The 25402-nt window shown below is 39.4% G+C and overlaps 1 protein-coding gene across 12 annotated transcripts in view; it reads right to left on the bottom strand.

Moving 5' to 3' along the window:
• The window catches only part of HECTD4 (HECT domain E3 ubiquitin protein ligase 4), a 184685-nt gene that overhangs the window by 121335 nt on the left and 37948 nt on the right, over positions 1 to 25402 (bottom strand). For all 12 annotated transcript variants that reach the window (XM_073881102.1, XM_073881107.1, XM_073881104.1 and 9 more), the window contains exons 2-6: positions 9408 to 9925; positions 5074 to 5163; positions 4347 to 4477; positions 1483 to 1591; positions 680 to 818 (exon numbers count right to left, since the gene is read on the bottom strand). In XM_073881102.1, the coding sequence (XP_073737203.1) occupies positions 680 to 818; positions 1483 to 1591; positions 4347 to 4477; positions 5074 to 5163; positions 9408 to 9925 (987 nt within the window). The remainder of the gene's footprint in view (positions 1 to 679; positions 819 to 1482; positions 1592 to 4346; positions 4478 to 5073; positions 5164 to 9407; positions 9926 to 25402) is intronic.

Here is a 25402-nt window from a genome sequence, read left to right as displayed (position 1 = left end):
CTGTAAGACGAAACTGCTATCATTCTGTCTCACAGATAGGAGAAATGTAAATTGCCTAGACCAGGGCCCGGCACAGAGACACTGAGAAAGGACAGTTTCTATTATCACCAACCAAATGCTAGGTTCCAGGCTACATTCTAAGCCCACAAAGACAGGTAAGACAGGGTCCAGCCTTGAAGGTACGTAAGGTGGTGGGGAAGAAACAAGAGCAGGTGACTGCGGTGTAATGCACCAAGTACTGGCATGGAGTGCTAAAGATGAGCTCAGAATCCCTAACATGTAAGGATTTTATCCAAACTCATCTCAAGGCTCCCACTGCCACAGAAAGGCTGTTTAGAACAAATCAAGTAAGTAAATGATGCCTTCCCACAATAGATCTGGCAAAAGAAAAAAAAAAAAGACAGCTAGTATATATACACACCATCTTTGACTCTCCAGAATTTTTTTTGATAAAAATTTGTCGAAGGCCTTAGAAACTCTTAGAGAGCACACTCACACAGATCATGTGGGGAAACCGAAGACATCAGAAGAAAACAGAATGCCTAAATAGTGACAATTAAAAGAATGCCACTATGGCAGGAAATTAGATCAGCGGTGTTCTTATTGCTTCTGATGAGGTCAGCAACTTCCTTTACTATCTTCAAAATATAAAAAGACAACATCTTGGTTTTCTTTTTACCTGAAGGGTATTCTGGTCAATGACCTGGAAAAGGGAGTGAGGTTTATTATCAAAAGATACAGGCCGGTGGAGAAGATTACCACTGCCAAAAGCAACCCATCCTGGTTCCAGCTCCTCATTCCGGCAGTACACAAAACCTCTGCAGAGAAAAAAAAAAAAGTATAGAGGCTGAGTAGCCATGCAGTGTACGAAACCACACAATGTGCTACAACAAACATTTTCCACCTAATTTTTAAAAATGACTATGCAAAATATCTAAAGGAGAATAAATATATTACATTAACATTTTGCAACTGAAAAGCTACAGCAAATATTAATTTTCCACAACAAATTAGGAGAAAAAGTTGGGGAAAAGATCTAATTAAATATATATAAGGATCTCAAACTGTGGTTTCTTTTGGCAGCAATTCACAGATCTTATATCCCAACTGCAAAGCACTGTTAATCCAATGTGAAATCCAAGTACAAAAAGACTTAACTAGAAAAATGTCCATTCATCAACATGGAGAAGTCACTAATATTATAGTAATTCTGATCATACAGGAATTTCTGGCTAGAAACAACGACCTGAGGGCTACCAAGCTCTTTAGAGTCAAAACAAAGCCAAAATGCATGAACAGAACAAGAGTCTACTAATCCAAGAAAACCCAAATTACATGAAGTTGTTCAGACTTATTCAGTTACTAGTCAGTCTTGGGGGGTGTGTGGGGGGGGATATGCCTCCCAGGTGTCTGCTTCAGAGAGATTTATATAAGGAAGGAAATGTTCCAGCCAAATCATTCAGCAAGTTCCATGCAACTGACCTGAGAGTACCATGTAATCCAGACCCCAATTTGCTTACTCCTCTTCCAACTGAGTTAGTAGTATACAGGTAAAGACCATCTGCCGTGAGACAGCGCCCCAAGTCAGCATCTGAAATCGTTTTTTCACAGGTAAATCATATACATGCTTTTTCTAGTCAAATTATAAACGTGCTTTTTCTAGTGAAAAAGCCATTAGGAGATGGGGTGAGAGATAATCTCCCACCTCTAAAATAAGTGCTTCAATGCGACTTCCAGGAAAGATGGCTCTAACCCCCAAATCAAACATCCAAAATGCATGTGGGATCAGGAACCAAGATCAGCGAAAGAGGTCAGATAATAGCAGGAGAACCTAGTCCTGCCTGCCCAAAGTTTTCTTTTTTGAACAGCAAAAATGTCAAATTTATGCGTTCCTAATTCTAATCTGAAATGACTAGGACTACAGTACTTTCACTAATGATTCTGTAGATTAAAAGGTGTGAGCTTTTAAGAGTTTGGGGCACTTATTAGTTGCCCTTGGACCTTTCTGAACTTCAGTTTCTTTGTCCAGAAGAGGAGGATAATATGTACATCAAGAGTCGCTGTGATGGTTAAATGAGATAATGCAAGCAAACACCTATTTGCTCTAGGCTACAAAACCAAAGCTCCATAAATGGCAAATGAGATTATGTTGAAATACCAATGAAATACATGGAACGAAGATCTGTTTCTGTGGACTTCCCATCCAGCCACTATGTTTCCCCTTAGCTATATCCTCTGCCAGCTAAAACAAACAGTATGGTCTACAGAACCATTAAACGGTTTACTAACTTACCTTCTAAAGAATTGGTCTTAAAAAGAGAGCTTATGAAACTTTTGGTATTTTCATAATCATTTCACTGTTTTGTCCACTACGTGTCATATTAAAGGAAACCCACACCACAGCACTCATTAGTGAATATGCTGTTAAGAATTCAGTCTACTAACCCAAGACAACTGGAACTTAACTGTTTTCTGAGCAATCAGTTGTGAATAATCATTTCTAAAATTAACTTCCCTCCTTAAATATTTTAACTTGAAACATATAAATATCTATTTATTCAACCCTCCTTAGATTGAGGCTCAAGGCCTTCTGAGAAGTCTGACAAGGGGTGGGAGCAATAAGACAGATTAAACAAGACTGGCCCCGAGCTGATACTTGTTGAAGCTGAGTGATGAGTACATAGGGTTGACTTAAAGCATTCTCTCAACTTCTATATCTGTCAAACGTTTCCATATTAAAAATAAGATTACTTTTAAAATTATAAGAAATAAAATTATAAGAAAAATATTCGCAGGGCACCTGGGTGGCTCAGTCGGGTAAAGCATCTGCCTTCCGCTCATGATCCCAGAGTGCTGGGATTGAGCCAGCACCCGGCTCTCTGCTCAGTGGGGAGCCTGCTTCTCCCTCTGCTCCCCCTCCCCCTGCTTGTGCTCTCTTGTTCTCTTCGCTCAAATAAATAAAATCTTAAACCAAAAAAAAAAAAAAAAAAAAGATTCTCTAGGTGGAAGCAAAACTAAAGGTACAAAAAAACCCTAAAGGTACAAGAGAGTGAAAAACAAGTAGATCAGCTTAACACCATCATCCTCAGTAAGAAACTACTCCAAGGGAGATATATTAAAGAAAGTAAAAGGGAGAAAACAAAGAGGGTTTGGTTTTGTTTAAAGATGTCAATTTCAGCCTCTGTTAAGAACTTCTTGGGTATTGCAGGCTTTTTTGCTTCTCCCATGGGCTTTAGTTGCGTCATAGCCAAAAGTCTTGCCTATTCCTCTTACCAGTTCACCTATTTGTTACAACAGTGACATGAACAGACACAGGCCCCGGGATGAAAGGTGCACAGGTGGCCTGCTGCTTAGACTGCACCCCATGCCCTTCTGGTTGCCCCAGAAGTCTGCCTTCACCAAGGGTTCTAAATGAAAGGGTGGGCAGAGTAGGCTCTGAATCCCATACCTAATTAACGTCAATTTCTTAGAGATTCACTTTGAGTCTTTCCATAAGAAAACTGAATGTTTTAGAAACAATTTCCTGGGGTGTTTTAAATTCCTATTTCATCAGTTATATAATGTTTAATGATATAGTCATGATACCAGTTTACAACAGCAAACAGGTTTGCGAACAGGGTGGACTCTTGGCAAGCCTGCAACCCCGCAGGTAGGAGTGGCAGTGCACATACGGTCTAGAAGAGGCTGGCCTGCGGGGCCGTGGCACCACTCAGTACGTCGACCACGCGACATGGAGAGGCCTCCTCCATCCCACAGGCCAGGCAAGTGAAGGTCACTTAAGAGAGCTGCTGCCGTTTTCACAGAAATCAGAATAAACTGATATGGAATTCTCGTGAAAGTGTAAAAACATTTTAATCCAGACCATTTTGTTAAAGGAGATATTTGATTCATGTTCCTTTGAACAATGTCTCTCTCTCTTTTTTTGGGGGGGTGGGGGTTTAGGATGGGAGGGTTCATCAAAAACACTAATAAATTACTAAAGGAAACAGCATCAGGCTCAGGCAGCAAGACTAGATATTCTGTTCACAGATAAAAAAATTCAACTTGAGGCTCCCAGGCTCAAACACAAATACCCAGGAGTCAACTTAAGTAATTCATGCCTCCTAGGCTAAAGTATATGGATGATACCTTTTCCTTGTGATAGCAAAACCTATCCATTTTCTTACCTCACTGAGTATCAGTTTTTACACTTCTACTGATAAAGCAGACAATGAACATACTGTATAGGAACCTAGCACTTTTAATTAAAAGGAACACAGTTCTATCTAAATCATTTACCACAATGATCTAAAACCACTCTTTTCACATCTTCATTTCAATCACAGGAGCAAAAGCCCCTACATTACCTTTATTTTCAGAACTGGAGCCAGTGTTGCTATCTGGTGCAGGCAACATGTCTTCATACCCCCATGATACTATGTGTTTGCCACCGAGCAAACAGGAGGGGGATCCAGGCCCCCCTTCCAAAAGCAACAGCCTAAAAATGGGGAGATGGGAGAATCATAAACACACTGAGACCATCCATTTCAGCAAGAAAATGAAAGTCATCTTACAGAGCAGACAACTAAAATAGGTTTATGTAAATATGCATCTGGAAAAACTATTCATGTTTTTAAATTTAAAAATTACAAAGCAGTGCTTACAGAAATGTCATAATAAAGTACAGCTGTGTGTAAAATGTATAGGTTTTATATATACATGCATCGGGGGTAGGGTATGAATTAGGAAGCACATATATCAAAACATTAGGAGAGGTTATCTTTTGATAATGAGATTATGAATGATTTTCAGTTTCTCCTTTATACCTTAACATACCTTAAAATCCCTAAGAATTCATTATAAGCTATTACATTTTTCTTAAAAACCCACAAAATAAAAAAAATGAGAATTAGCATACGCTAGGAACACTTTCAAAGAAGGAAGATGACACAAACAAAATTCTTAAGATGAATATACTAATTTTAAAATATGAATCATTCATTGATGAGTTTAGCAATCTACTTTTTAAAAGGCTTTATGCACAAATCTCCCTTATGTGTGTGGGGGAGATAAGGATCCAAAGTGATAGCTTACCTATATAGTACATCAGCTACAGGCAGGGACCCCAGATCAGTCTGTTTCTGTAACAGATGGACCGTATGGACAAAAGTTTTCAATGATCCCCTAAAAATAAGAGGAGGGAACAGAAAAGTCATCAAAATTGAAAAGCCAAACAAGGTTAATTTTATTAACCACATGAGAGGGTCCCAAAAGGGGTCTATCCGCTTCTGCAGATAAGACCTATTGTGCCAAATATACTGGATTCTTACAGATTACCACTGGCTCATACAAAAAGTTACTATGTGAACAGCACCAATTATGCCAATTAGGATGTTCTCCCTGCATTTGTAAAGGTAAACAATTTACTCCCAAAATAAATGTTCAAAACCTAAGGCTCAAACAAAAAACGTGGCTATTATGCTTCAGTACCATTTTATGAAGTCCTTTTCCAGTCTAGAAGAGAGATTTTATAGAACAGGATTATACTTAAAGTCTAACAGTGTTTCCAGACTTCATTTTTAAATATCATTAAGTTTTGTTTTTGGTTTTTTGGGGTTTTTTTAAGATTTTATTTGAGAGAAAGAGAGAGAAGCAGACTCCCTACTGAGCAGGAAGCCCGATGTGGGGCCCAATCCCAGGACCCAGAGATCATGACCTGAGCTGAAGGCAGATGACTGACTGAGCCACCCAGGCACCTCTAAGTTCGTCCATTTCACATAACATCTCCCCAGGCTCTATCACATTAAATATGACTGCAAAGGAATACATTCAAATAATGTATTTTTTATTAAGTCTACCCAATGTGGGGCTCAAACTCACGAGCCTGAGTTCGAGTCACACACTCTACCGACTGAGCCAGCCAGGCGCCCCTGAAATAAATATTTTGTGCTTAGAGGTGTGTTTCTTCTGCTTCCCTTGCTGTGAAGTATGTGACTATAATGCTTGCAGAGCTCACCACTACCCAATTTCCTTTTGGTTCCCAAGGCTCAAGATTCTGGGAAATCTAGAATGTGGTCAACAGGATCTAAAAGAAGGTGCTTTTAAGATGCACAGGACTTACCTGGCCAGATCCCTAGTATAAATCACCACAGAACATTTCCTGAACTAAATGATCACCTGTATCAGATAGGCTGACTTCAGATCACTGCCTTATTCGCTTAGCCAAGGCTTTAATTGCTAGGTGTCATATGCCTCAACCCCAAAAGATATGGAATACCTGACACTGGACTGAGTAGGCTTGAAGTCCTCTTAATTGCCCCCTTCACTACCTCTGGTGTTCAAAAATCAAGACTAAAGAACAGTATAAAGCAGGAAAGCAGCAGATAGGGTCTAAAAGCTCAAGTTGGGAGTCAGGCCGCTCACCAGCTACACCATCTCAACACTGTCACCTAATTCCTATGGATTTGTGCTTCTTCATCTGTCCAACAGGGCTATCTCCCTGGCATACAGTGAGGTTAAAGGGGCAAAAGCACACTGGAACAGGTAATAACCTGCCAGACTGAATCACATTTTCAGAATAAAATCCAAACTCCTTCCATGGCTCCTAAGCCCCTACATGACCTGAGCCCTGCCAAGCTCCTCTCCTGCCCCTTTTCTCTACCACTGCATTCCAGCTCCCGGTTTACTTCGCTGCCCCCCTCAGCTACCCCAAGCACAGAAAGAGCATCCGAGTTGTGCTACTAGCTACTCTTCTTGACCAGAACACACTATCACTGACTCTTTGATGTCTGGCTCGCTCTTTCTCCTCATCCTGCCCTCTGTTCAATGGTCACCTCTTCAGTAAGGCCTTCCCTAGTATCTCCAGTTAATTCTGTCCCACCCTCCACTTCGTCATTCTCTATCAAAATATCCTGGTAGGTCTTTTTATAAGTGAATATCCCTCTGAAGTTATCTTATTCAGGTCAACTTTGCAATTTGAGGGACCAACCATCATGCTCACTATTGTATCCCCACTGCCTAGAAGAGTACCTTGCACACAGTGAGAAATAATTATTTACAAAGTGAATCAGCCTGAGTCCATTCAACTGCAAGGTTTGAAACCATGAATCACTATATTCCTAAGAATCAGCAAGGTTCCTGGCAAAGATACTGAATAAATTGGTTTAACAAATAAGCATATTCAAAATAATTTTTTGAAAATGTTTTGTCTTTAAAAGCATCAATCTCAAAAGTTTGTCCCTAATAACCTCATTAAAGTAGATGACCCAACTGAAAAGCTTAGGACTTCTGGAGGTAAAGAAAGTCCAGAATGAGGTGACAATATTAGCAATACAATGTAGGAACCATCTTTAAACACAAAACAAAAAACACCAAGAAGAAAATAAAAACATTCATTTCAACATTTCTGAATGGAATTTGGAATCTCAAGCACATGAAACAATTTCAGTAACTATCAGATTGAATGTGGGCACAATAAGTTTTTTCACTCCATGTTCAATAAATGAAAATGGTTAAAACTAAGTTGATTATTCCCTAACATTCCAAATTTGTCTAAAGGCAATCCTATCTAGAAGCAAATTTTCAGGGTGCCTGGGTGGCTCAGTTGGTTAAGTGTCTGATTCTTGATTTTGGCTCGGGTCATGATCTCACAGTCATGGGATTGAGCCCCATGTCGGGCTTGGCACTCAGCAAGGAGTTTGCTTCAGAGGTTCCCTCTCCCTCTGTCCTTCCCTCTGTTCACGGTCTTGCTCTCTAAATATTTTTTAAAAATTTTTAAATTTTCTCAAAATGGGATTTTTAAAAAAGATTTAGGGATGCCTGGGTGGCTCAGTAGGTTAAGCGTCTGCCTTTGCTCAGGTCATGATCCCAGAGTCCTGGGATAGAGCACCACATCAGGCTCCCTGCTCAGTGGGGAGCCTGCTTCTTCCTCTCCCTCTGCCATTCCCCCTGTTTGTGTTCTCTCAAGCCCTATCAAATAAAATCTTTTTAAAAAGTAAATAAAAATAAAAAAGATTCATCTATTTGAAAGAGAAAATGCGCTCGCATGCAAGGGGGGAGGGGAGGGCAAAGGGAGAGAGAGAGAGAGACAATCTTAAGCAGACTCCCCACTGAGCATGGAACCGTGACATGGGCCTCGATCTCACAACCCTGAGACCATGATCTGAGCCAAAAATCAAGAGTCGGATGCCCAATCGACTGAGCCACCCAGGTGCCCCCCAATATTTGTATTAATGGGATTTTTGTATTAATGACAAGTCTACTGAGGGTTTGAAATGGTCTTCTACAAATGCAAACTATCAATCTAATATAAAGCCTTTCCAGAAAAACTTATTTCAGTGCTACCCAGTAATGTCTCCAGATTTAAGCTCATGTCAGGATTTCCACAATCGACCAGTCTTCAGAGATCTAAAACTAGGCTATGACAGTTTGCTCAGGGCAAAGAAACTGACAGTAAATACTGGTGCCATTTTGCCTTAAAAATAGCTTGAGATTCAACCATTTGAAGGTCAACTTTGAAACCATAAAAATAGGGGAAGAAGTCTTACAACCAAGAACTTCATAATCTTCCAAGAAGAATTTTCCCACATACATTTTGCTTAAAAAAAAAAAAAAAAGGGAAGAACTCTGAAGGGAGAAGCACAGATTAGTGACATTTAGTGACACTAATCTGTCAGACCTCGGTCCTAATTGGTCTCTAGACAACTAGCTTAGAGGCAAGCAAGGGCAGTGAACCTTTTTCTCACAAAATTGTGCCAATGATCATACAGGTTACTGGGCAAGAGAATGTAGAGACCCTCTCCTGGAAAAGTAACTCCAACGTTTCCTACTGGTATTAGATCAATAACCTCTGCTTACAAAGGATGGCACACTATTAAATCTGGACATATACAGAGAGATTTTTCAGTTAAATTAATGGAGGCAAGCATCATGGTCCAGAAATATAATTTGTGACCAAGCCAGCGTGACTGAGTCCAGGTAATAACCCACGCACTTGCTGAAACACTCCTTGTAAGACATCCATGAAAAAAAATTAACAGCCCTATCAATTTTCTGACCATCCTTTCAGGAGAAATACAGATATACCAACCTCCACTAACTGCTGGACCTAAAGCACTAGTCATCTAGGGGGTGAGTAAATAACAGCAAGGGTTGGCTCTCCTTTTTAAGCTCCTTCAGCTTTATCACAGGATGGCAAACAGCAAACACTTGAACTTAGGCTCCAGCTCAGGGTCCTGGTGCCAAGTTTTGGTGAAAGTATCTTATGCACTGTTGAGGCTGTGAAATTCAATACTGCCAACAAAGAAGGACTACTGGATGTTAAGACTTCCATCACATATGCTTGCCTCTCACTCACCAGCCACCCCCCCCAACCCCCACCGGCAGCAGCCGTCGCAAGGCTACCAAGTAGTACCTCTGCTGGTCCTTACCTGGCACAGGCCAAAGCCACCAGAGCAGCAGCGGCATTTTCTTTTTGCTTATGTGGGATGTGTCGGCTGGTGTCAGCAGGGTCCTCTAGCCAAGAGCACAGCAACGTTTCGATTCCATTGAGACAGTCAGCAGGCTCCTTGGTCAGGCTCAAAGGCTGGCAGTCACGAAGGCAGTTCAATAGCACCTCAGCAGTTATGTTACAGAGAGAGGGGTCCGTTCTGCTCTGGGACTGAATAAGGGGGAAGACCAGCAGGAGCCCCATCCGGGACGTGAAGGGAGCTTGCTCGGGTTGCTGCAACAAGCCCTGGCGTTTGAGCAGAGCCAATGTTTCCTCATCACCCGAACTTTCTCGTTCATGCTGTTCCTCCAAGGCCAGCTGGCGCTGGGCATTCCACAGTCCTCGTAAGGCATTCAGGCGGTATTCCAGCAGGCGTGCGTAGGCATTGCTCTGATTCCCACAAACAGAGCGCAGACGTTCAGCTAATTCTGTCGGGTTCTTGGTCTCAAATGTTAAAATCTAAGGGAAGAAACAAAGAAGCTGGTAGGTACTGTTTTCACCATGGCTTTCATCTATGGATGCAAATATATCCAATGGCATCTAAAAATGGTCCACATAAATCAGCTTAATTGGGGCCAAATATGAAACTATGTGCTGTAAAGCCAGGTATTTGCTGGAGATTTTTTTTCCCGTGGTGTTTCTGCTAGTGCTCCAATTAAAAGTAATATCAGACCTAAGTCAAAGAAGCCAAATCATAAAAACAGTTAAGTGTGGAAGTCAGAAATTAATTCAAGTAATTTATTTTAGAAAATTGAGGTATAGGTCCTTATTAAATGCTTTGGAGTTAAATGTAAGTCTCTAACTCTCATTACCAGGTGGATTATAAGTGAAAAGAACAAAACTTTATCTTCAGAATCGAATATATCTACTCATAAATGATTGATACTGTATTGTTCTTTGATTCTGAAGAACACTCCATTCTTACTACTGTTAATCCATTATTTCAATTGGTGACATGGTATAGATTTATTCAGTTCATACTGATAGAGGAATCACTACTATTTTCTTGCCAAAACATACAATTACCAGGAGGCCCCTAGACTTTCAGCAGCTAGGGGAATAAAACCATTAAATCCTTAATCCTAAGAAAGGAACCAGCTATCAAGATAAGGAATTTAACTTTATGATGCAAAAAGTTTATGCACAGAACTTCAACTAGGTTAAAATGAACAGACTATTGCAAGCAACAAAGGAGGGCACTCTAGGGGCAAGCACATTAAAACAGACTATCAGGCGCCAGGGGTATCTGGTTCTCAGTAGACCAGAAAGTCAGGGTGAGAAGAGGCTTGAAATAAAAGCAAAGAAAATTCTGTCACGTCATTGGCACTGACATTTTAAAAGGTTATAGATCACTTTATTTCTCTGAGAAACCTGCAAAATACTTTTACTACTTCAAATTTTGCCCTTAAAAACTGTTAGCCCAATAAAACAACAAGAACTTCCAGAACAATGTAAACACTGTAACTGCCTTGCTTAGCTATATGTGCAAGTCACTGAACTGAAAAAATGTTGTTTAAACAACAAATTCTGGGGCACCCACTGGCTCAGTCGGTAGAGTGTGCAACTTGATCTCAGGGTCATGAGTTCAAGCCCCACGGTGGGTGTGGAGTCTACTTATAAATAAATAATTCCAATTCAAAAAATGTACTTTAGGGGCACCTGGGTGGCTCAGTTGGTTAAGCGACTGCCTTCAGCTCAGGTCATGATCTCAGGGTCCTGGGATCGAGCCCCGCATCGGGCTCCCTGCTCAGGGGGAGCCTGCTTCTCCCTCTGACCCTCCCCCTGCTAGTGTTCCCTCTCTCACGGCCTCTCTCTGTCGATTAAATAAATAAGTAAAATCTTTAGAAAAAAAATGTACTTTATTTGAAAAACCTGTTCAGTGTTAAAAAAAAAAAAGGAAAAAGATAAACAATTCGAATTTCAGTACCAGACTATCAGAAGTAACATCCAAATGCTGTAAGATTTCAAACAACAACTTAGCAATAAGAAGAAAAGAACCATTGAAACACACAACTTCAATGAATTTCAATGGCATTGAGTTGAAGGAAAGCAGCCAATTTCAAAAGGTTGCATCTGTAGGATTCCGTTTAGGGCTTTCTGGAAAAAACAGAATAAAACTCTGGTGATGGAGAAGAGATCAGTGATTGTCAGAGGTTAGGGGAACAGGCAGGGTAGGACTAATGTTGCTATAGTATGAAGAAGGTTTTTGGAATGAAGAAACTGTTCTGTATCCTGGTGGTGGTGGTGTGGACGTGAATCTATAGGTGTGTTAAATTCATACAACAGTAAACCCCTTAAAAAGGTCAATTTAACTGTATAATTTTTAAACAAAAGGAAAAAAATTCCAACCAGGCTGTATCTGTATTCAACTAGGTACCATTGGGTAAAGCTATATTGCAAGTCATATTAAAATTAAAAACTAGGGCCATTTTTAGTTTTTAATACAACAACGTTTAAATGGTCTTTTATAATCAAGTCATACCAAACTGTATTTTCCTACCTTTTAACTGGATTCAAACACAAATCACCCTTTTGATTATTTTTCACATGGCAGCAGATAAAATAACTCAAGTTCCTTAAAAAAAAAAAAAAAAAGATCACATTTCAAGGGCAACCATCTACCTTGAAGCTGTAATCAATATCCAAGGAAGCTAGACTGCCTTTTTTTTTTCCTTCTAGGATCTCCCCTCAAAAATTAGCCTCCACCATTAAAAAACAACTAAAGACTGAGATGATTTTAATGTTGTTAAAAAAATTAAGGGGCGCCTGGGTGGCTCAGTCGGCTGACCGTCTGCCTTCGGCTTGAGTCATGATCCCAGGGTCCTGAAATCAAGTCCTGTATCAGGCTCCCTGCTCAACGGGGAGCCTGCGTCTCCCTCCACACCCCGCCCCCGGCCATGCTCTCTCTGTCATGCTCTCTCAAATAAAATAAAAATTAAAAAAAAAAACACAAAACTTTGTCTTCCTAGTTATGAACATCTAAAACAAATTTTGTTTTAAGAGCTTTCCAGTATTGGTTTTGTGATTTTCACCCAATACAACTTTGATATAAGATACATATGAAATAAAATACATATGAAACACATATGTGTTCCACACATTTTATTTATGGTACACTGATTATCTACTTAGATTACATGAAGCAACTACTAAAAAATTCAATAGACTTTTATTAGACCCAAGAATCAAAGAACAACTCAGTAACATTAAACCCACCGATTTCCTTTTATCAATCTTAAAGATAAGTGGTTCTAAAATGTGTTAATTCATGGTTCATATAATGATGTTTATGACTGAATCTATAGCTAACTCCAAACATTAAGACTAGCTGGGAAAAAAAACACACAAAAAAACACAACACTATATAGTATACTTCTGCACTTTCCTTATGATTCTATTTTTATAAGTACTTCAGTTATATTTTGGCATTCCACTTGAAAGACAAATGTTCTGAAAAGATCTGAGTTATAATTAACCAAATATTATATGATATACACACTTAAGTGACTTATGTTTATTGATTTAGCAGTATCTAAGGCACACTATGCTTTCAGAAATCCATTAGATTACTCAGCATTATCCATTCCAATGGCCCCTCATGAAAACTAAGAACTGTGCACTTCACACTGCTGCTTTTCCGAATTCTAAGATTGAAGGTCATGGCCAAAAATCATTTCATAAAGACATCATACCTTTGAGTTTTAGTACGTCAGCTATGAAGGATCTATTCTGGTACTTATGAATATTAAATGGATTTGTCTCAGATCCTCATAAAACCACTGCTCTCAGTAACTGCTCTTAAAGAAGATAAAAAGACCAGAATGTCATTAGAAAATGAATACATTTCTCTTTAAAAAGGGGGAAAACTATTTAAGGAAGGGAAGATCCCCATCATCCTTAATCAGAAGGAAGGGTCACTAACTGTACTTCAGTGATAATGAAGTCACCCAATGAAAGGAAGAACTTTCAAAGTAATGCGTTGCATTAATTTTTCTCATATGACACACAAGTTTAAGCTAAGACAACAGCAATCATTCTGGAAAGTCTAACAGAAGGTACGCAAAATATTCTTTGCCAGCCAAATCTGGCTTTGAACAAGACTCCAATATTTGACGTAAGAGCAGTTATAGAGGATCAGCTCATTTCAGCCAATTTCTTTCCATTTTCCATGTGGAAAAATACAAGAGCATGCACCCGCCAGCCATGATGTGAAATGTGAAATGTCAACACCATTTCAAGTAATTGTCATAGTGAGAAAAAGCACAGAGAGGCTTTTGAAGTAGTAGAGAATGTTACAAATAAAAAAATTAACTAAACCAATAATTAACAGAAAAGATTAGGGCATCTTTCTAAGAATTTAACCTAAAAACAATTTCAGAAATAAATGCACTGAAGTTTTATTATAGTGGAGAAAGTAGAAGCAATCGCAATATCTAAAAAGGAAGTGTTCAGGGGCACCTGGCTGGCTCAGTCGGTACAGCATGTGATTCTTGATCTTGGGACTCTAAGTTCAAGCCCCACGTTGGGTGTGGAGATTACTTAAAAAAATAAAATCTTAAATAAAAATTTAAAAAAATAGAAGGGAAGGGGCGCCTGGGTGGCAAAGGTCATGATCCCAAAGTCCTGGGATCGAGCCCCGCATCAGGCTCCCTGCTCAGAGGGGAGCCTGCTTCTCCCTCTCCCACTCCCCCCTGCTTGTGCTGTCTCTGTCAAACAAACGAAATCTTTAATAAATAAATAGGAAGTGTTCAATTAAAACATGACAATGGAAATTATGCAATAACTTAAAGTTAAAACCAAAGAAAAATTATATATGCCCTATAAGTAGGACTATGTAAAACATACTTGTTCAATTTGAAATGTCATTAGTATTTGTGGTAAAAGAAACACAGATTTTTCTCTATTAAAAAAAAACAGTGATCAAAGTACAGCATCCTTTCTTGATCAAAACTCTTCAGAGTATAGAGATAGAGGGTACATACCTCAATATCATAAAAGCAATCTATGAAAAACCTACAGCAAATATCATTCTCAATGGGGAAAAGCTGAGAGCTTTTCCCCCTAAGGTCAGGAACGCGGCAGGGATGTCCACTCTCACCACTGCTATTCAACATAGTATTAGAAGTCCTAGCCACAGCAATCAGACAACAAAAAGAAATCAAAGGCATCCAAATTGGCAAAGAGGAAGTCAAACTCTCACTCTTTGCAGATGATATGATACTGTATGTGGAAAACCCAAAAGACTCCACCCCAAAACTGCTAGAACTCATACAGGAATTCAGTCAAGTAGCAGGATATAAAAATCAATGCACAGAAATCAGTGGCATTCCTATACACCAACAAGACAGAAGAGAGACAAATCAAGGAGTCAATCCCATTTACAATTGCACCCAAAACCATAAGATACCTAGGAATAAATTTAACCAAAGAGGCAAAGGATCTGTACTCAGAAAACTATAAAATACTCATGAAAGAAATTGAAGAAGACACAAAGAAATGGAAAAACATTCCATGCTCATGGATTGGAAGAACAAACATTGTGAAGATGTCAATGCTACCTAGAGCAATCTACACATTCAATGCAATCCCCATCAAAATACCATCCACTTTTTTCAAAGAAATGGAATAATCCTAAAATTTGTATGGAACCAGAAGAGACCCCGAATAGCCAGAGGAATATTGCAAAAGAAAAGCAAAGCTGGTGGCATCACAATTCCGGACTTCCAGCTCTATTACAAAGCTGTCATCATCAAGACAGTATGGTACTGGCACAAAAACAGACACACAGATCAATGCAACAGAATAGAGAGCCCAGAAATGGACCCTCAACTCTATGGTCAACTCATTTTTGACAAAGCAGGAAAGAATGTCCAGTGGAAAAAAGACAGTCTCTTCAACAAATGGTGTTGGGAAAATTGGACAGCCACATGCAGAAGAATGAAACTGGACCATTTCCTCACACCACACACAAAAATAGACTCCAAATGGTTGAAACACCTAAACGTGAGACAGGAGTCCATCAAAATCCTAAAGGAGAACACAGGTAGCCACCTTTTCGACCTCAGCCGCAGCAACTTCTTCCTAGAAACATCGCCACAGGCAAGGGAAGCAAGGGCAAAAATGAACTATTGGGATTTCATCAAGATAAAAAGCTTTTGCACAGCAAAAGAAACAGTCCACAAAACCAAGACAACTGACAGAATGGGAGAAAATATTTGCAAATGACATATCAGATAAAGGGCTAGTATCCAAAATCTATAAAGAACTTATCAAACTCAACACCCAAAGAATAATCCAATCAAGAAATGGGCAGAAGACATGAACATTTTTCCAAAGAAGACATCCAAATGGCCAACAGACACATGAAAAAGTCCTCAACATCACTCGGCATCAGGGAAATCCAAATCAAAACCTCAATGAGATACCACCTCACACCAGTCAGAATGGCTAAAATTAACAAGTCAGGAAACGACAGATGTTGGCGGGGATGCGGAGAAAGGGGAACCCTCCTACGCTGTTGGTGGGAATGCAAGCTGGTGCAACCCCTCTGGAAAACAGTATGGAGGTTCCTCAAACAATTGAAAATAGAGCTACCATACAATCCAGCAATTGCACTACTGGGTATTTACCACAAACATACAAATGTAGGGATCCGAAGGGGTACGTGCACCCCAATGTTTATAGAAGCAATGTCCACAATAGCCAAACTGTGGAAAGAGCCAAGATGTCCATAGACTGATGAATGGATAAAGAAGATGTGGTATATATACACAATGGAATATTATGCAGCCATCAAAAGGAATGAGGTCTTGCCATTTGCAACCACGTGGATGGAACTGGAGGGTGTTATGCTGAGTGAAATAAGTCAATCAGAGAAAGACATGTATCATATGACCTCACTGATACGAGGAATTCTTAATCTCAGGAAACAAACTGAGGGTTGCTGGAGTGATGGGGGGTGGGAGGGATGGGGTGGCTGGGTGATAGACATTGGGGAGGGTAGGTGCTATGGTGAGCGCTGTGAATTGTGCAAGACTGTTGAATCACAGATCTGTACTTCTGAAACAAATAATGCAACATATGTTAAGAAAAAAGAAGAAGAAGAAGATAGCAGGAGGGGAAGAATGAAGGGGAGTAAGTCAGAGGGGGAGACGAACCATGAGAGACGATGGACTCTGAAAAACAAACTGAGGTTTCTAGAGGGGAGGAGGGTAGGGGGATGGGTTAGCCTGGTGATGGGTATTAAAGAGGGCACATTCTGCATGGAGCACTGGGTGTTATGAACAAACAATGAATCATGGAACACTACACCAAAACAAATTATGTAATATATGGTGATTAACATAACAATAAAAAATTTTTAAAAAGTCTAAAAACTCAATAAAAAGAAAACAGGTCATCCAATTTCTAAAGACGCAAAAGATTTAAATAAACATTTCACCACCTCATACCTGACAGAATGGACAGGCAAGAAACAAGTGTTGGCGAGGATGTGGAAAAAAGGGAGCCCTTGTGCGCTGTTGGAGGGAATACAAACTGGTGCAGCCACCATGGAAAACAGTACGGAGGTTCCTCAAAACTTTTTAAAAAGAACTACCCTATAATCCAGCAATTCCACTTCTAGGTATTTACCTGAAAAAAAAACTGAAAACACTAAGTTGAAAAGATACACGCACACCCCCCCCACCCCGTGTTCACTGCACCATTATTTATAGTGGCCAAACTGTAATTTGCAGTCTTACATGCTGTGACATCCCTTATGTTGAATTTTTGCAATGCAGTCATAAATTAGGATGTCCTTTTTTGCAAAAATGGATGATGGCTTCATCAGTATTTTTAAGGGACTTCCTAATCCTTTGATATTGAACTCATTCTTGTGAAACACTTACTGGATCATCGTCATTTTCAGTTCTTCAGCTTGTCTGCTTGAGACTCTCTCTCCCTCTGCCCCTCCCTTCCCTTCTCTCCCTCTTCCTCCCTTCCCCTCTCTCTCTCCCTTCCTTTCCCCCTCATGTAAATAAATCATTTAAAAAAAAAACTAATGATGTAATGTATGGTGATTAACATAACAATAAAAAGATAAAAAATTAAAAATGAATGAATAAAATATTTAAAAAATAAAAATAAATCAATTAAACATCAAAAAAACAGTGATGACAAGTTAAATAGTTCATATTTAAGCAATCATAACTAAAGGGGATATTTTTCAAAAGCAAACGCTATCTTTAAATAACTAGTCAAACAAATGGTGACACAATTGATAGATTTTAAATGGGGGGAAGGGACATCTGACAAAAAATTCATCACAGTACCACAGGATATGCTGTCCTTAAATCCACTGACTAGTTCCATCTGTTGCACTTTGGCAGCAAATAACATAGGGCTGGTTAGATTCCTGGTTAGGAGGGAAGACTGAATGGTGGGATGGGGAAGACCACAGATATTGGGAGCTATGAATGAACAATAAAAGCTTTCACTCTCCAAGAAGAAAGGATACTTAAAACCCAGGACTGTGCCCACCTCGGCAGCACATATACTAATACTCGGGATCACTCAAGCTCCAAACAGATGAATTACATTACTGTACTCCCTAGTATGGTACATTAACCAATTCATTATATGTACCTGTCAGCATAAAAGGAATTTATACGTGGATTATTATTTCAAAGCAGATCAACTGGCCAGACTTGCAAACAAAACTTTTTCAGGAAAGGCTAGAGAATACTGAAATCCTCTCAAATGTTAGAGTGAATTTTTAAACCCTTCTATAAGTTTTCCTACTTTTTTCACATTATGAAGATGGCAATCATGGCCAAATTGAGTTGCATATGGTAATTTACAGAATGTAAGATCTCAACTGTACCAAGTAAATGAATTGTGAATGGAAGGATGGAATTCTATCTCTAATATGAAAGGCTAAATCAAGAGTGGATCACTTATCAATTAAATTAAACCCTGAAGCTGCATATCCTTATCCAATCCTGGAAATACGGGTTCATCTGAATTGTCTTTCAACATCTCCTATTTTTAAAAAGGGTCTTTTACTTAACTGATAACACGATTAAGTTTCACAGTTTAATTCATGAGTTTTAGCCCCTAGCTTGGTGCCTTAACTAGAATGGCCCCTGACTAGTTCCCAGATTTTTCTGCTTTGGATCAACCCTGTAAAACCTGCTCCAGCACTCAGTGATCTCGCCCACAGATGGCAGAACTGTCAGAACTGTGAGGACTCAGGGCACCTGGATGGCTGAGTTGGTGGAGCATGTGACTCTTGAACTCGGGGTTGTGAGTTCGAGCCCCATGTTGGGCGTAGAGATTACTTAAAAACAAAAACTTTTGAGGACTCAATATCTAAGAAATCACTTTTCCAATTCTTCTTGCATGAAAGTTCCATCTTAACCTGGCCCCATCCAGTTTTCATCTTTTGTCATGTCCCCATGACCAGGGTCCTATTTTTTTCCATCTCCTGGCGTTTTTGCCTAAATGTTCACCCCATTCAGCCCACCTCTTAACTTTCAAAATTCAGCTCTACTACCTACTTTTGAAAAATTCTGATTTCCTTACTCTCTCACTCCTCTCCTTTCCAAAATTAGCTTCTATGTGTTTCCAGAGTATCCAGCACATACCTCTATCAGAGGATCCACTACAAACTATAAGGAAAAATGTGTCTATTTCACAATAGGAATGGATCAATGATTCATTAGGAGTAAAGGAAAATCTCTCTGAAGAGATGAACTTTGTTAACTGCTTACTTCACATACTTAACAATTACCATACCGTGATATATTCAAACCCTTAGCATAAATACATTTTAGTAAACAAAAAATACTGGGTTTTATTTTTTATTTATTTATTTGACAGAGACACAGTGAGAGAAGGAACACAAGCAGGGGGAGTGGGAGAGGGAGAAGCAGGCTCCCAAGGAGCAGGGAGCCCGATGCAGGGCTCCATCCCAGGACCCTGGGATCATGACCTGAGCCGAAGGCAAGACGCTTAACGACTGAGCCACCCAGGTACCCCAAACACTGGTTTTTAAATAGAAAAATGTAACAAAGAAGGAAACCGTGTAACTCTAATATGTGTAACACCACGCTATGTTGTTTGTTTACAATCTGTCCCCTCTTTCAACTGAGTACTAAAAAGGGGGAAAACCATAGCTTATTCACGTTTGTACCAACAGAGCTTAGCACAGTGTGGCACATAAATGTTTGTTAAATTAATAAGATACATAAATTCCAAGAATTCTCTTTGGATGTACATCTGGTTCCCACCACTATACATCTAAGTAACCCTCTTTCAGCTGGACTAATTATAAATCTGCCTTCTGGAGCAATAAGAAAATTCTTCCTCTTCCACATAAGAGCCTTTTAATCAGATGAAGAAAACACATGTAATGGAAGGAGGGAACACCAGAATACAAGTTAGAGCCGTGGTTCTCAACCCTGGCTGCACATTTAAATTGTTTTGGGAGGGGTGCCTGGGTGGCTCAGTTGTTAAGCGTCCCAGGGCCCTGGGATGGAGCCCCGCATCAGGCTCCCTGCTAAGCGGGAAGCCTGCTTCTCCCTTTCCCACTCCCCCTGCTTGTGTTCCCTCTCTTGCTGTGTCTGTCAAATAAATAAAATCTTAAAAAAATAAATTGTTTTGGGAGCTTTTTAAAACAATACTAATGAGTGGGCCCCGCTCCAGTCACATTAACTCAGAATACCTAGGGATGGGACCCAGGCTTTTTTTCCACTCCATAAGTGAAAGCAATGCGTGGTCAAGATTTCAAACCACTGAGTTAAGGGAAACTAGGTTCCAGCCCAGACTCTGCAAGTAACAATTTCCCCTTAGGTATTTCACTTAAACTCACTCAGTCTGTGTTTCTACATCTGTAAAAATGAGGCCAAACACCCACCTCCATTTACACAGCTAAGGTCAAAACACATGTTCAGGGAGTGCTCTGAAAAAGCTAAAACTGCTAAACAACTGTTAGGACTTCCTTATTTTAGACCAGATCACCATCAAGAAAGGAAATTTTTTCATATAACCCTGAAAGAAGGAAGTCCTGACTAGATAAAAACTGGGAGTGTTGGGAATGGGGGAAAGGAGGCATGGAATTAAACACATGCTTTGTCTGGGCCAACACTGTTTTAAAAAATGCTAATGCAATCTTAAAACGCATTAGAAGATTTCCAGTGTCAGGAGCAAGGGAGGTAATAATCCCATTTATATTCTGCAATGGTCAAACTATAACTGGAATATCCTGTTCAGTTCAGAGTACCTCATTTTAAGAAGTCATTAGCAGACTAGTATGAGTCCAAAAGAGGGTGATTTGACTAATCTGGCAATCATGTCACATGAGAAATGGTTAAGGAACTAGGGATGTGTGGCCTGCAAGGGAGGAGTTGGAAGGGGGAGCAAGCTTCATAAAATTAAAGGGCTGTCATGTGGAAAAGGAAGACTTTATTGCTCTAGAAGCCACAAAAATAGGGAATTACTGGGATGTACAGCATAACAAAGAACTTTGATAGTAATTCAAAACAGTGTGAATCACAACTCTTGGATGTATTTACTTTTTTTTTTAAGTATTCTTAAGATTTTATTTATTTATTCATGAAAGAGAGAGAGGCAGAGGGAGAAGCAGGCTCCCAAGGAGCAGGGAGCCCGATGCGGGACTCGATCCCGGACCATGATCTGAGCTGAAGGCAGACATTTAACCATCTGAGCCACCCAGGTGCCCCTGGATGTATTTACTTAAAAAAAAAAAAAAAATTATTGGGATCCACTTACAAAGACTTTGGAAAAGTCTAAGATGTGCCCTGGAATCTACATCTGAGGCAGGCTCTCTGGGTAATTATGGGTAGTCTTCAAAAATAATTTTTATAAAAGGTTTATTGTAATTTAATTCACACACCATAAAATTCATCCACTTAAAGTGCAAAATTCAATGGCTTCTGGTATATTCGGAGTTGTGCAGTCATTACCACAATTTTAGAATACTTCCATCACCTTCAAAAGAAACTCTGTACCCATTAGTAATCTCTCATTTTCCCCCAAATCTCTTAGCCCTAAGCAATCACTAACTTACTCTATAAAGTCACCTATTCTTCACATTAAATAGAAGTGGAATCCTGCTATGTGTGGTATTTTGTGAATACCCTCTTTCACTTAGCATTGTTTTCAAGATTTGTCCATGTTGTAGCATGCATCAGCACTTCATTCCTGTTCATTGCTGAATGATATTCCATTTTATGGATAGACCACATCTGATTTATCCATTCACTGGTTGATGGGACTCTGGAGTTTCCACTTTTTGGCTGTTACGAATAATGCTTCTATGAACATTTAAGTTTTTGTGTGGACACAGTATATAAACACGAGAGATAAAAACCTAACAGTGAAAACTGCTGAGTCATATGGTAACTCTGTTCACCCTAGGGAGGAACTGTTAAACTGTTCTCCAAGGTGGCTGCACCATTTTACATTCCCAGCAGCACTGTATGAAGATTTCAGTTTTCCACATCATTGCTAACACTTGTTATTATCTGTCTTTTGATTAGAGCCATCCAAGTGGGCGTGAAATGGTAACTCGTGGTTTTGATTTGCATTTCCCTGCTGGCTAATGGTGTTAAGCATCTTTCATGGGCTTATTGGTCATTCACCTATCTTTGGAAAAACTGTACTTTGAGAAACAATGACTTTGCCTTATCAATAAGAACAAGAACTTCGGGTGCCTGGGTGGCTCAGTTGGTTAAGCGACTGCCTTCGGCTCAGGTCATGATCCCGGAGTCCCGGGATCGAGTCCCGCATTGGGCTCCCTGCTCGGCGAGGAGCCTGCTTCTCCCTCTGACCCTCCCTCTCTCGTGTACTCTCTCTCTTTCTCGCTCTCCCAAATAAATAAATCTTTAAAAAAAAAAAAACAACTTCAATGGGCAGAAACACATCAAAAAAAAAAGAAAAAATACATTTAAACCCACAAGCTTATAATAAGAGAAAGAAAAAAAATCACCATTCGATGATGTTGGCAAACCAACTCATTTTGAAAAGTGGTTAATACAGGTAGAGTCATTTATCCCGCCTTTCTCATATGAACTGTACACCTAGATAAGCAAACAGTTGAGGAAAGAAAAGTTCCCTTTACAGAAGCGTTCCAGCTAATGAAGATATGACAGAATAAATCTAGGCATTTGGGCTTTAGTAGCTGCAAACATCATAAGCAGCAGATATTACATGCCTACTGATGAAAACATACACCACCCCCTGTGAAGCAGTCTTACCAAAAAAAAAAAAAATCAAACTTAAATCTGATCAAACCATGGTCCAGAAGAACAAAGTTTCTTCAAATAAACTGTAAGGCAGGAGGGGCAAGAAAAGAGATAGAAAGGAAACACAGTTTAAAAAAAAAAAAAAAATCAACCAATCTCAGTGTGTGTATCTTACTTAGATCCTGATTCAAACAACCTTTAAAAAATATTAGCACAATTATAAGACAACTGGAAATTTGAAAACTACTTGTATAATTTAAAGGAATTAATTTTTAAAGATATGAAATACTTTTGTGGTTATGATTTTTAAAGAAGTCCTTATCTTTTAGATAAATGTTGACATATTTATGAATAAAGAGATAGATCATGGAAAGACATCCCATGCTCATGGACTGTTAGAACAAATATTGTTAAAATGCCTGTCCTACCAAAACTACACATTTAATGCAATCCCTATCAAAATACCAACAGCATTTTTCACAGAACTAGAACAATTCTAAAATTTGTATGGAAACACAAAAGACCTCACATAGCCAAAGCAACCTTGAAGAAGAAAAGCAAAGCTGGAGGATCACAATTCTCCACTTCAAATTATACTACAAAGCTCTAGTAATCAAAACAGTATGGTACTAGCACAAAAATAGACACAAAGATCAATGGAACAGAATAGAAAACCCAGAAATAAACCCACAGCTATATGGTCAATTAATCTTTGACAAAGCATAAAAGAATATCCAAAGGGAAAAAGACAGTCTCAACAAATGATATTAGGAAAACTGGACAGCAACATGCAAAAGGAAACTGGACCACTTTCTTACACCATACACAAAAATAAATTCAAAATGGATTAAAGACCTAAATGTGAGACCTGAAACCATAAAAATCCCAGAAGAGTGCATTGGCACTACCTCCTTTGACACTGGCCACAGCAACTTCTTTCTAGCAATAATCAACTATTGGGATATTGGGACTTAAGGGATACATCAAAATAAAAAGCTGTTGCACAACGAAGGAAACAAAACTAAAAGGCAACTATGGAATGTGAGAAGGTATTTGCAAAGGACATATCCAATAAAGGATTCGTACTCAAAATATATAAACATATATATGTAGAACTTATGAAACTCAGTATCCCCCCAAAAATAAATTAAAAATGGACAGTAGACATGAAGAGACATTTCTCCCAAGACAGCCTGCAGATGGCCAACAGACACATGAAAAGATGTTCCTTGGGGAAATGCAAATCAAAACTACAAGGAGTTATCACCTCACACCTGTCAGAATGGCTAAAATCAACAAGCCAAGAAAACAACAGGTATCGGCAGAGATGTGGAGAAAAAGGAACCCTCCTGCACTGTTGGTGGGAATGCAAACTGGCACAGCCACTGTGGAAAAGAGTATGGAGGCACTTCAAAAAAAAGTTTAAAAAAGAACTATCCTATAATCCAGGAATCACACTACTGGGTACTTATCCAAAGAATACAAAAATACTAATTCAAGGGGCTACATACACCGCTGTGTTTACAGCAGCATTATTTACAATAGCCAAATTATGGAAGCAGCCCAACTGTCCATTGATTGATGAATGGAAAAAGAAAAGGTGGTGTATATATACAATGGAATATTATTCAGCCATAAAAAAGAATGAAATCTTGCCAACATCGATGGAGCTAGAGAGTATAAGTGAAGTAAGTCAGAGAAAGACAAATACCACACGATTTCACTCATGTGGAACTGAAAAACAAAACTAGAAAAGGGGAAAAAAATGAGACAAATCAAGAAAGACTCTTAATTATAGAGAACTGATGGTTACCAAAGGGGAGGAGCGTGGGGGTTAGGTTAAATAGGTGATGGTGATTGTGATGAGCACCAGGTGATGTATGGAATTGTTGAATCGCTCACTGTATTGTACACCTGAAACTAATATAATGCTATGTTAAAAAGTGATGTGTCATGGATTTACTTCAAAATAATATGGGAGAGAAGCAGCAGTTATAGCTGAAACAAGACTGGCCATGAGTTGAAAACTGAAGTTGGTGATGGATACATAGGGATTCATTATGCAATTCTGGTTTGTTTGGTTTTTTTTTGGCAATTTCCCAGATGTTTAAGAAAAAGTTTTTGGAGGGTATCTGGGTGGCTCAATCAGTTGAGCGTCTGCCTTCAGCTCCAGTCATGATCCCAGGATCCTGGGATAGAGCCAGCATCGGGCTCCTTGCTCAGCAGGGAGCCAACTTCTCTTTCTCCCCTCTGTTGGTGTTCTCTCTTGCTATCACGCACGCTCTCTCAGATAAATAAGTAAAATCCTAAAAAAAAAAAAATTTTTTTTTAAGGCTGTCAAAACCAAAACGGTATACAGAGGTTGTAAGAGGCCTGTTGCTAGCCATATCAAAAAGAAACAAGATAGCCAAAAGGAATGAGATCTTGCCATTTGCAACCACGTGGATGGAACTGGAGGGTGTTATGCTGAGTGAAATAAGTCAATCAGAGAAAGACATGTATCATATGACCTCACTGATACGAGGAATTCTTAATCTCAGGAAACAAACTGAGTGTTGCTGGAGTGGAGGGGGGTGGGAGGGATGGGGTGGCTGGATGACAGACATTGGGGAGGGTATGTGCTATGGTGAACGCTGTGAATTGTGCAAGACTGTTGAATCACAGATCTGTACTTCTGAAACAAATAATG

The sequence above is a fragment of the Callorhinus ursinus genome, unplaced genomic scaffold (assembly GCF_003265705.2).
Source record: "Callorhinus ursinus isolate GAN/ISIS: 27379988/994484 unplaced genomic scaffold, GSC_fseal_2.0 scaffold41, whole genome shotgun sequence".
Lineage (NCBI taxonomy): Eukaryota > Metazoa > Chordata > Mammalia > Carnivora > Otariidae > Callorhinus > Callorhinus ursinus.
Note: the sequence above shows the minus strand (reverse complement) of the source record. Positions and strands in the feature narration are given on the sequence as shown.